The 13413-nt window shown below is 40.9% G+C and overlaps 1 protein-coding gene across 3 annotated transcripts in view; it reads left to right on the top strand.

The window, feature by feature from the left end:
- Positions 1-13413, top strand: part of LOC309562582 (mitogen-activated protein kinase 8) — a 59207-nt gene that overhangs the window by 35597 nt on the left and 10197 nt on the right. For all 3 annotated transcript variants that reach the window (XM_082266832.1, XM_082266831.1, XM_082266833.1), the window contains exons 7-8: positions 10560-10742; positions 12452-12576. In XM_082266832.1, coding sequence (XP_082122958.1) covers positions 10560-10742; positions 12452-12576 — 308 coding nt within the window. The remainder of the gene's footprint in view (positions 1-10559; positions 10743-12451; positions 12577-13413) is intronic.

Genomic DNA, 13413 nt, shown 5'->3' with positions numbered 1-13413 from the left:
AATCTCTGATGGCTAAAGCCCTTGCTCCTGAAACTAAAAAGAGCCCCTATTGTTTCTTTAAGTCTTCCAAGCCCAAGCCTGGAACCAAGTTCTGCCATAAGACCTGAATCCCCAAATCTAATGACAAGCCCTCCTCACAATGAAGGGTATCCCCACTTGTAAAATTACAGTGACATCTTTTTGGCCTGCACAGGCTATCAGATCCCAGGACACTAGAGATTTCTAAGTCGCAAATGACGTTTCTGGGGACTTCAAACTACTGTTATGGCCTGCTTCACAATGTTAAATTTTCTAGCTTTGCAAAGATTGGTGGACCACCATGCTGTTTCTCTTTCAAGGGATCATAGCCATGGTGCCAGAAGTTTCAGGGTTTCCACTCCAACCTGTTCACCATTCCCAAAGCAAAGAAAGATACATGCCCTAAATTTAAGCTAAAGATTCTCAACTGATTTGTTTATGTTAAAAAATTCTATATCGGAATCCACCTGGTTAGTCTTTGCTTCTCCCCCTCCACTGAGGGGATTTTCTAACCTGTGTGAACATCATGGATGCATACTTGCACATCTCAATCTTCACCCTGCGCTACTTGGCCTTTTCTTTTGGCCTGTCCTCTGCATACCAGGTCTTCACCAAGGTGCTAGCCACTGTACTCTGCTTTGCTCTAATTGCATTCCCATTGCGGGATATCTGGATATCCACCTTCCCCTCAAGAGCAGTTGGCACAGGCTTTATCAGACTGCCCAGACTCTACAGAGGTTCAGGTGAATCCCAAATCTATAAAGCAACTGTCTCATCTCTTGAATCTGGACCTGGTCCTGAATACAGCCCTTTCCAACGTTTCCTTCCACAGGAAAAACTCCAGACTCTCCTATGCTTGGACTCTACCAAACCTTCGCTTTTGTGTGAGGGCCTGATGACATTTTTTGAGGCAGACCATATCCCTAATATAATTCCAGACCATTGCAATTTAATATTCTGGCTGTAAGGGGCGGCTAGATTCATTCATTGGACTGCCGTATCCTCCTAAATCCCAAAACCATGCTTGGCTTGGCCAAATGGAGTCTGATACTGCCATTGGGAAATCTTTCTTTCTGATGCTCTGGGAGGTTCTCATTACAGACATCAGATTGTCAGGCTGAGATGTACTCCTCAACACTCCCTTGGTGCAAGGGACTTGGTTGCTTGATTGCCCAAGTAAGTTTGTCCCCCGTTGTGTTCTTGAGTTCTGAAGCTAAGAGCAGTTTAGTTGGCCTTTCAACGCTGGGCTTCTCGATACTGGGGTCATTCAACCAGGATTCAGTCAGATAACATCATAGTGGTGGTTACATCAAGCATCAGGAAGGAACCAGAAGTCTTGTGGCTCAAAGAGAATCAAATTATTTCTCATGCCTCTGCCCTATCCAACACATGCATCCCTGATGTGGAAAATTGCAGACTTCTGTTGTCAACATCTGGTGGTTCTAGACCTCTGAGCAGGTCCCCCCTCCTTAAGACAGATTTGTAAGGCTGCCACCCAGTCTTGTGTTCACATGTTTAGGTTTTACCAGGTATATGTTCATACCTCTATATTAAAAAAGAATAGCGCAACCATGCAAAAGAAATGACTATTAAATATGGAGACAATCCATAAATAAAAATGGGGGTTTAGTCCCACCATATGGCCATATCGTGCTCAAGCCCACCACTGCGTCAAAGTACCCCATTATCAGTGGGTCCTACAGTATCCATAGAAAAGGTGTGAATCCTGCCTCTCCAACCCTTGGAGACAACACTCCTTGCTGGGATGGATGTGCTAATGCACTACAAAGGACTCCTCCTGTATCTACTTGATGGTGGACTCTGATAGAGTACAGGTGTGTGTTCATACCTCAGCTGACAGTGGCTTGGTTTGTCAGGTTCCTCAGGTGGCACTGTAGGCTTCTTTGAGCCACCCTTATAAAACGGTTGGCACGTTTCTTGTGGATCTCTTAGCCCTTCATTTTGTTGTTGCCAGCCCCTGCTTTTGGATGTCCCATTGGTTCCAGAATATTTCATTCTGTGTCCTGCAATGTATAAATAAGAAATAGCATTTTTGTCTAAGCTGTAAAATTCTCTTCTTGGAGTAGATTACAGGACATATGCTTTTAATCTTATAATCAACTCTTATCATTGCTTGCTACTAAATGGAGGCATGATGGAAGCTGGAGGTTTATACTGGGTTGTCCTTAAACCTTTGCTTGCCAGTAACCAGTTCTCATAAAGGTGGCTGTATAACCCATTGGTTCGAGAATGCTTCATCCTGTGTCTTGTAATGTGCACCAAGAGAAGAGTAAAATTGTATTATTTGTCCCCTTTTTTAACTTTTAAAGTCTTTTTCAGCTTGAGAGTCAAGGGTTAGAGCTCAGGACAGCTAATATTCTTCCTTGCAACTGGCTAATTTCACAGCGGCTAAAGAACCTGGTAGACCTAAAAGAAAATCTATACGTATTTAGCTTTTTATCTTCAGATCACCATGAGTCTTGTAGTTTTGAGCTTAATGAGAATCGTTGATTGTTCTGCAAACCTAACAGCGTAGCTATAGCAATAGTCAGAAATCATATATATATATATATATATATATATATATATATATATATATATATATATATATATATATATATATATATATATATATATTATGCATTCTGCCACTAGCATTAAGGCAACAGCCCTGTGCTGTGTTAATAGTTAATGGGCTGCTACCCCTTAACATTGTCCTTTTTAGACCATTCCTTCTACTTCTCTCCCTTTTGAGTCCTTTCTTTTCAAATTTATGGTGTCCAAACCTTGATGGAGTGTCAAAGTAGTGCCATTAACAGTCCAACTTTACCTTTTTAATATGTACTTTTTTTTATATACATTTGTTTTATTTAGTCTTTTCACAAATGATACGTAACATTTATGCGCATAACATATATTCAATGTACAGTTGCAATGAAAATGTATTTATCTCAGATCATAGTCATTAGATCTCAGACCTTGTAGAGTTTTATAAATCTTACCTAAATACATACATTTATGTGGCAAAGCACCTTTAGTCTGGATACATGTTTGCGGAAAGACTTTCGATGTTCTTATAGCTAGAATGGGAATTCAAGTATGGGCTAGAGGGGAGGGAAGATGATGAAGGAATGATAAGAATGGAGAGATGTAAGTGAAAACTATAGGTAGGCAAAACATTTTTTTTTTTTTTTTCCATTTCCGATAGAGCAAAGAAGGGTTATAACCCATCAGGGTTTTTGTTCCATCTGTGTCCTATTGTAGAGATTTTCCTTCACTTCCTGTTCCATAGCTTAACAGGAAGTGAGGGGAAATCCCTGCAAATTAGGGGAATTCCTTGGGGATATCCAGGTCACCAGAACTAGTGTCCCAATTGGAAGATTTTGCATCTTACTTTTCTGGGGACAACCCAAAATTTGGGGATTTCTTTTACTTTCACTTTTAATAATAATGGTAAACAGGACAAATAGAGGGGGAAATCTCATCAACAGGTGCACAGACAGCAATACAGGCATTCTAATCCCTCTCCATGCTATCCAAAACTGGAGAAAAAAGTTTTTTGCTTTCAGTTATACTTAAAGCAAGCCAAAGATTATGCAGTTTTCTTTCCTTCAGCCGTGGGTAGAAGGAAAGAAAATCACTTGATTTCCCCCCCCCCATCAGCACAGTCGGTGTCAATGGACTATTGTGTTCTGACAGTGAGAGGTTTCCCTGCTGTCAGAATACAATGATCACTGCTGTTGGCCAGCCAAATTTTGATCCATCTATGGCTGGCCTTAGAGGTATGAGACACTCGCCCTCCGAGTGTCTCATACCTCTAAGGCCAGCCATAGAGTTCCCTCAACAATATTCCTGGGTAAATTGAAAGTCATGCCAATTCAACCACATGTTCCGAAAGCTCTCTTATTTGGATTTCCGTGTAGCTGTAAAAGGTTCCACACGCTTTATATCATTGACCATAGAGATCCCCTATCCTGTAAAAAGACGGTCTTAATTTGAACTGTTTAACATTTTTGGACTTTTTGATAATTGGTGTGGCCTTCTTATTCTATACCACACCTTTGGATTAGCATTTATTCAGCAGTTTTTGCTTTTTTTCTGAGTTACCAGTGACATAGTTGTATTACCTATTGATCTATAATTGATGCCATCTGTTCTGTAGGAACACCATATTGCAGCTTTGTCAACCAGTGGATATGGTAGGCTTAAAAAGGCATATATTGTAAATAGATGTTAAAGTAGAACTAATGTTATTTTTTGTTTTGGATAGAATGGAGAGGGATTAGAACAAATCAGTTTGTATTGCTCTCTGTGCCCCCATTAGGGAGTTATTCTCTCTCTGTTTGTCATGTTACTGTTATCATTGAACATGAAAGTAAAAGAAAATGCTACATTCTGAGTTGACACCAAAACCATAAATAGAAGAAATGGAAGGGAAATCCTCCAATGGGGACACTAGTTCTCGTGACCCTGGTGACAACCAAATATTCCATCAATTTGCAGGGATTTCCCCTCACTTCCTGTTTTGACTATGGGATAGGACAAGAAGTGAAAGGAATTCTCCGCAATGGGACAGATTGCAAAAAAACAGGGGTTATAACCCTCCCTTATGCCACCCAAAATGGAAAAAAATAAATAAAAGTAAGGGACAAACAAATTAAAGTTTAATATCCAGCTAACACTAAACAATTATAACTATTTTTTTTTTTTGAAAACCTATGAAATCATGTTAATAAAAGCTGACCATTGTAAGCAACCTTAGATAAATCCAACAAAAAGCCGGAAATTCGGTGCTTCTTCTTAAAAGATCCTTTATTGATGCACAACAGCAAATAAAATGTCCATTAATGCTTAACACGTTTCGCCCTCAGCCTTCCTCATAGCATTGTAAGCAACCCTGTTGGGTGGTAAAATAAGAGATTTGCTTGCAAGGATCAATAGGCAATACAACACTCTTATGAGGGGACTCAGAGAAACAAAAAGCTCTGTTAGTGTTGTTGACAGTCAGGCATGTATAAAGTTGTGTAGTCTGAACCCTTTTGAAGGTAAGGGTTGGAGGAGAAAATAGGGATGGGGTGGACCACACTGTGACCACAAGAGATCTGATTTGCTTTTTCCTGAATGTAGTTGATTTGTAATGTACTGGGCTACTTGGAATAAGAAAGCAACATGAAGGCACCTGATTATCCCCATACTGCCTGTTTTGAAGGTTAAAAACTGCTTAGCTTTTACATTTTAAAGCTAAATTATTTTTTTTCAAGTTCATCCTGAAGTCTGCCCAGGACACGGCACTTCTTGAAATGGGTCCCTTGCAGCAATCACTGGTTAATTTAAAAAAAAAAAAAAATCTTGTTGGCCTGATGTGTGTCTACTTTTCAGCTTGACTGCCGTCTTTGTTGTTTTGGCCTAGGTCCTACCTGTACTGCAGTGCTAATTCTTATGAAATTTTTTTTTTTATCATGGTTTCATCAGCTGCATGTTTTCAGTGACGAAAGCTAAACTAAAATAAATTCACTTACAATTCAGATGACTAAAATATGACTAAAGCTTAAATGGCATTTTAGTCAAAAGACTATGACTAAAACAAAATCAAAATTTGACGTCAAAATTAACACTGCTCTATTGTTCTCCTTCCTTGAAGGTGTGTAACTATAGACTATTACTTCAGCCAAGTGACCTACACTTTTGATTGGGAAACGCTTTAGTATTGCATGGACCTGCTTGAAGGGTGCAGTTGATTTTCCTTTTTTGCTAAAAAAACAATAAAAATTGCCATTTGCATGTGAAAAAAAAAATATATATATATATATATATATATATATATATATATATATATATATATATATATATATATATATATATATATATATTATTTTTTTTTTTTTTTTTTTTTTTTTTTTTCCAGTTTAAACTTTTTAGAATTTCCGGATCAGGGGCCCAACTAGCTTGGTTTGCATTAGGTTTCTACTTCACTGACTCACCAAATTCACCAGCAATCTTGATCAATCTTTGGTCAGTTTCACAAAATTAACTTACAGCTCTTCGACGTGGGCCATTCGGTTTGGTTTTAGTCGTAAATCGCTTATATATTTTTGGTAAAAGCCTAATAGGTCTTGTGCAAAATAATGTTAATACTTAAATTGCCAAGAAGAGAAAGGCAGCCATCCCTTTTTCCCCCCTTTAAATTCTCATTTATAGGCAAGTTTTTTTTTTTTTTTTTTTTTTAGATAAGAGTGGAGAGATTAGAAGACCTGTCAAGTTTAACTGCTGTGCCCCCATTAGGGTGATTTAATCTTCTCTACTTGTCCCGTTTACTGTTATTGAAAGTAAAAGTTAGAGTCCCGAATTTTGGGTTGAGATCAGAACCGGAATAGAGGGGAAATCTTCCAATGGGGACCTTGGTGGCATCCAGGATTTCCTCACTTTGGAGAGATATCCTCTCACCTCCTGTTTTGGCTATGGAAGAGGATGTAAAGGGAAATCTCTCCGGTGAAACACAGATGGCAAAAAAAGAAAAAAAAAGAAATCAAAAGGGATTAGAACCCTTCCTTACTTTATCCTAATTGGTGAAAAACTTTGCCTTTAGTGAAACTTAGGATGTGATTAAGAGATTCTGTCAACTTTTTATTGCTGTCTGTGTAAAGGAGATTTCACTTCCCCCTGTTCTGATCATACATGGATGAAAAATGAGGATGCAGGTGTCACTGGCACAGGAAGAGACCGAGCAATACAAACTTGACAGAGGTTTCAACCTTTCCCACTCTATCAAAAACATGCTTTTACAAGGGTCCATTCGTACCAGCCGCTGCATTGCAATGCAGTTTAGTCTCCTCCGACCACCCTAAACGCACCTTGAAGATTCTGAGGCCACATGGAAAAAAGGTGTTCTGGTCAGATGAGACTAAAATTTTATATTTTTGGCCTCAATACTAAACAATGTCTGGCGGAAATCCAATACAGCTCACCATCCAAATGACGCCATTTTTTTACAGTAAAGCATGGAGGTGGTAATATCCTGTTATTGGCTGTTTCTCTCCAGCAGGGACTGGAGCACTTGTCAGGATAGAAAAAAAATGGGTGGGGCAAAATGCCATCTAATTCTTGAAATCCTGTCGTCCTCTGCCAGAAAGTTGTCAATAGGAAGAAGGTTTACCTTCCAGCATGACCTTGACCCCAAAGCATACAGCAAAAAATGACCACACAGTTGTTGGAGAGAAAGGGGAATGTCCTTGCATTGTCTAGTCAGAGCCCAGACTTCAACCCCATTGAAAATCTGTGGATGAGTTGAAGGCTGCAGTCCGCAAACGGTCACCATCAAATTTAACTGAACTTGAGCAGTTCTGCAAAGAGGAGTGGTCAAATATTGTAATAAGTCTAGGTGTGCAAAGATAGTAGAGACATCCCAACAGACATTAATGGCTGTAATTAAAGCAAATGGTGGTTCAACAAAATACTGACATATGGGGGTTGATACTTTTTTCAACTCTGATTCTGTTTATTGAATTTTCTTTTTCTGACATATTGGTGTAATTCCTTTCATTAAGATATTATAAGTTGCATTAGTATATACAGCTGGATAAGACAAAAATTGTGTCTGCCTTCATTTCAGGCTGCAAAGCAACAATTTGTGATTTTTTTTTTCTTAAGGGGGGGGGGGGGTGATTCTTTTCTATACCCATTGTAAAGGAGGCTCGCTCCTACTGCTGCATACTAATATATAAAGGAGTCGGTGGGGAATCCAAAAGAAAAACTGTGGATCCCTAATTATGGCATGGTAGTCAGAGTTCGGAACTTGGGTACAAAGTTCTTTTCATTGGGGGGTCTTCAGGAAATGTAAAAAAAAAATGGATGATTTGGAGCACTGCTTCCCAAATCTGTTCTCCAGTCCATTGACCAGTGCTTTCTTTGTAGGCAGTTGGAATCCTTAGTCTCCTGGTACAGGCGGTCCCGGGTTACAAATAAGGGTCTGTAGGTTTGTTCTTAAGTCGAATTTGTAAGTCGGAACAGGTACATTTTGTAAGTGTAGCCCCAGCCAAAAGAATAATTTTTAATTTTTTTTTGGATAGCATAGGGAAGGGTAACACCCCTGTAACATTTGTTTTGCTGTCTGTGCCCCTGTTTAGAAAATTTCACCTCACTTTCTGTCCCTATGACAACTAGATTTTGAAAATTTTGGTTTGTTGTGGAAACCAGAATTGGTGATAAAGCTTCAGTGGAGACACTTTTTTTGCCATGAGAACTCTTACAAGAGTGAATTTCCCTTCGTAGGGCTAGAGTTTACCTCACTTCCAGTTGTCTCCTTCCATTTGTAAGTAGGAGTTGTTTGTAAGTCGGATGTTTGTAACCCGGGGACCACCTGTAATGTGATTTATGTAGATATCTGCAAGAAGTAAACTGAGGCCGGGCTTTGGAATTGGGGATAATTACACAAGCAATATTTAATCGCTTAAAGTGTATATATTGACAGTTTTTTTTCTTACTTTTGGATTAGGAAGTGGTTACATTTAGGTTATTTTTTGCTGTATGTGTCCTACTAGGGATTTCCATCTGCTTTCTGTTCCAGAGATGCAACAGAAAGTAAGACACCGATAGCCACAAGCATGATGGGACTTTAGTTCCACAACAGCTGAAGGGCTAAATTCTCCCAATCCCTGCCTTGTAATAGTTGTGATCAGAATAGGGTTCTCCATAGGAAATTCTACACTTTACTTCTTGCTTTGGAGACTTATGGCGCTTTTCCACTGCATGGAACTGAACGGTTCGGCTCGGTTTTGTGCTTTTCCCCTGCTGGTACCGCATGGTACGGTGTAGGAACGGTTCGGTACGGCGGCGCTTTTCCACTACATGGAACTGAACGGTTCGGCTTGCTTTTGTGCTTTTCCCCTGCTGGTACCGCATGGTACAGTTTAGGAACGGTTCGGTACGGCATGGCGGCGCTTTTCCACTACATGGAACCGAACGGTACGGTTCGCTTAAACAGTACCACCTCAGTTGTGGTTCCAACAGGGCTGTACCGGTACCATATCCCACAATCCTTAGCATGCAGCCTTGACTGTTTGTCACTACTAGCCACTGATTGGTCAGGGAATCATTGTTATCCCACCCACTTTAGTTTTATTTTAGTGGAAAAGCAAACCATACCAAACCGTACCGAACCGTACCAACACCGTACCATGCGGTACCATGCAGTAGAAAACCAAACGGGGCCGAGTAGAGCCAGAGCCGGTACTTGCAGTGGAAAAGTGCCATAACATGTTGGACTTTCCATCATTTTTTGTTTCAGTGGAGAAAAGATTGAAAGGGTGGATCTGCCTACAAGGGGCACAGACCATATGAAAAACATGACAGTGGTTCTAACTAGGGATCGACCGATTATCGGCAAGACCGATATATCGAGGGCCGATATATCTGTATCAGCCCCGGGACTGGCCAATATTGCCGATATTCCTGTATCGGCCCCGGAACTGGCCAATATTGCCGATATTCCAAATATTGCTCATGTAAGGGTAAAATGATGTAACATAGCATGATTCCATTTACAAATGTTATTGAATATGCCACTCACATATGTACAAATTAAAGATATAAGCAATGAAGTGATGTCATGACATCACCTCCGGGGACTGGCACCAGGTTAAAAAAAAATGTCAGCATTCAAAACGGCCAAATTTGGCGTTATGGATGCTTTTAAGTGCAGAGGAGGGGTTTGGGGTCTTTTAGACCCCCAGATTCCTCCACAAGAGTACCTGTCAAGTTATAAAAAAATTTTATGTACCAAAATATCGGCCGATACCGATATGCATTGGCCAAAATATCGGTATCGGCACCGAAAAACCGATATCGGTCGATCACTAGTTCTAACCCGTCTCTGGATTTTGGTATATGTACACTTGAAAACCCAACTCACTGGGTTGTTAAAAAATAGGTTGATGCAGACTGTAGCACCTGTTTCCTCAGTAAGAGATCATGTAACCCTAAAAATAACTTCCCTTATTGCGACTTCCTGCAGGTGCGTTCTGGTAGTGATCCCACAAAGCCTCTTTTTCTGCCATTCCATACCACCATTGGATCAGCATTGTATGAGATGACGTCCCATACAATACAAAGTGCTTGCCCATATTTTGGAAAGAAGCACAAAGGATCAGAGCGCCACCTCTTGCAGGACAATAGAGAAAGATAGGCTTCTCACCTTTTTTAGATTTTTGCCTAAACAGGAGAAGCGTTATTTTCTGTATAAGCTAGGGGATAGGAGGGCACAAAAGAATTTAGCATTCATCGCATGAGATTTACCTACTGTTTACTAATATGTATACTCTTTGCCAATAAGTGCTTACAATTCTGTTTAGTTTAGCCCTTGTTCCATTAAGCCTAAATTTCATGGAGGACTGCTCCTTTTGGATATAATGGTGAACTGCTGCTGTATGTAATATTGATAGCTCACTCTGTATGCACATTTCAAAGTTGTCATTGGCTGCTTGCATGGTATTTGTTGTATTATTGTACTCTGCCTGTGCTCCCATTTTCCTGAGCTCCAATCTCAGATATTGACCAGTGGAACAAAGTAATTGAGCAACTGGGGACTCCCTGCCCGGAGTTCATGAAGAAACTTCAGCCTACTGTGAGGACATATGTGGAGAACAGACCCAAATATGCAGGTTACAGCTTTGAGAAGCTATTCCCAGATGTTCTGTTTCCTGCAGACTCCGAGCACAACAAATTAAAAGGTGAGCATGATTTCTGTTTTTTCTTTGAGTTGGTGCATAAGTTCTTTAAGCCCAATGCTGGGTCATATTTAGTTGCTTTTAGAAAACAAAAAACAAAACTCAGCCTTGTCTACAAGATGTCCTTAGTCTTCTGGGTTATGATGCCCATCATTACCCAACCAGAAGAACGTTAAGCATTGTGAGTGCAGCGTTCAGTGTGTTATTAGCACGGAGACTGAAGCTGACATCAACGCTGCTCTCTGCGCCATTGAGGGCCTCCTAGAGAAGAGACAAAGAGGACTCTATTGTGTAGTCCTCTAAAGTCCCCACGCTTTGCTGCCTTCTTAGGGCTGGGGAAGCCCCAAAACACACCGCACAGAAAAAAACAAAAAAAGAAGACTCATTATCCTAGCACATAATGACTAGGGATCGACCGATTATCGGCAACACTGATATATCGGGGGCCGATATGATGCACTTTCCCCGATATATCGGAATCGCTCCTGAGGTTACCGATATTGCCGATATTTCGGGAAAGTGTTGTACCGGAGTGATGCCTGCAGCTAGAGGCATCACCCCAGTACCGGTATTCATAGCCGACGGTCGGCTGTCTTGTAATGACAACCAATGCAGCTGAGAAACCGCTCGGCTGTCATTACAAGGAGCGGGAGGGGACATCCTCCCGCGGCCTTTCCGAGGCTCGCCCGGGTCTCCCGTCCCACCAGGAAACCCGGGCATCCTACCTGCACGGCTGCCGAAGACCCGATCAAAGCCGGATTTGGCTCTGATTGAGTCTCCATGTAAAAAACCCGGAAGTGATATCATAACATGTGTATGTCATTACATCACTTCCGGGTACTCTGCGCCAAATTAAAAAAAAATGACCGCATTCATGACAGCCAAACTTGGCGTTTTGAATGCCTTTAAGTGCAGAGGAGGGCTTTGTGGTCTTTTAGACCCCCCAGATCCCTCCACAAGAGTACCTGTGAAAAAAAAAAAATGTTACTTTAAATGTCTGAAAATATCGTCCAGTACTGATATCCGATGACCAAAATATCGGTATCGGCATTAAAAAAACGATATCAGTCGATCACTAATAATGAAACTGTTTTTGGTGAGTCTAAATCTATTTTAATTTTTACAAATAAATGGTTTTATAAAGGTAATGTGCTAGGCTGCTGTGCCTAGTCATGCTCCGTTCTTTAAACTACAGGATAACCTCCCATCTTTTCACGGTACAATGTTGCTTATCCATAGATTCATAGATAGTTCAGTGCATAAGGGTTTTCACTCTAGTACAGAAGGTGTTTTTACTAAGAGGATCTCCAATTGAAAAGAAAGTAAAGTGTGGGAAAAACATGAATGCAGCCACCACAGCCGAAAGGATATCTACACCTGGCAAAGGGGCCAGCGCTCCTGAAGATGGAATGCTCCAATGCTGGTATCCATGTCTAGTGGGCACTGTGAGACAGCTCTTTAATCATGGTGTGATGGTCAGGCATCTTCGGCTGTAGTTTTAACTCACACAACACTATTGTGAACTGATGAAGGGGCCTGTTCCCCATTTCACTCTTTCATTGAAAATAAACTTTGCTTACATAGTAGTGGTGTGGTATTGATATGAAAAACAAGATTTCAAATGTCTTTATTTCAATTTTTTTTTTTTTACCTAGTAAATATTATGTCAGTGATCGATCAGACTCTATTAGCCCTGTTTATACATTTTGCAGCCAGCCAAGCCCGAGATCTGCTCTCAAAGATGTTGGTTATAGATGCTTCTAAGAGGATCTCCGTTGACGAAGCTTTGCAGCACCCTTATATCAACGTTTGGTACGATGCTTTAGAGGCTGAAGCAGTAAGTTTGTTTTTTTTTCTTTTTTTTTTCGCCACTAAGTTCTTTAAAGCAAACCTAAAGTGATTTCAGGGTTGTAAAGTGCCATCACCACCACACAACAGGAATCTTCTGGTGCTTGCACGGGATATGACCTTAGTTATTTGGAAGCACAGGTGCCAAAAATCTTGGGTAGCTGTGAGTAACGTTTGCCCCACTCTGCATCTCCTTGTCTTCTGCATTATTGGCGAATAATGGTGTATCCTTCTTCACAATGATGGATCCAGAACAGAGGAGAGAGAGAGTGAGCAAGGCCACACTCTCCTACCAAGAATACTATTTCAATATGCACAAACTGGAGCCCCAATGGACCTTGACAACAGAACGTTTGAGACCCTTGCCTATCCAACAATATCTCTAAAAAGGGTATCCCCTCTCTTTATAATCACCTTGCCAGTGCTGCCTCCCAGAACACCGATTTTTAGCTTTATGGGCATTCGTCCCCGGGCACATACATCCATAGGCGTTCGTACAGCTAACTGCACTGTCCAGCCACATCGGATGTCAGGCTCTCAATGTTTGACAAGCTGTCAGCAGACGGACTGAATGGGACACTTGTTCCTTCCACCTGCTAGGGCCTTATGCATTACCTGGTAGTACCTTCATGTACATTTATTTTCAGCAGGATGGAGGCATCTTTTGGCACTTTTCCACTGCAAGTAACGGCTCGGCCCTGCTTGGCCCGGTTTGCTTTTCCACTGCTGGTACCGCATGGTACGGTGTTGGAACGGTTCGGTACGGTACGGTATGGTTTGCTTTTCCACTAAAGTAGTACTAAAGTTAAGTGGGTGGGATAACAAC

This window comes from Pelophylax lessonae, assembly GCF_965119305.1.
Source record: "Pelophylax lessonae genome assembly, chromosome: 9".
Lineage (NCBI taxonomy): Eukaryota > Metazoa > Chordata > Amphibia > Anura > Ranidae > Pelophylax > Pelophylax lessonae.
Note: the sequence above shows the minus strand (reverse complement) of the source record. Positions and strands in the feature narration are given on the sequence as shown.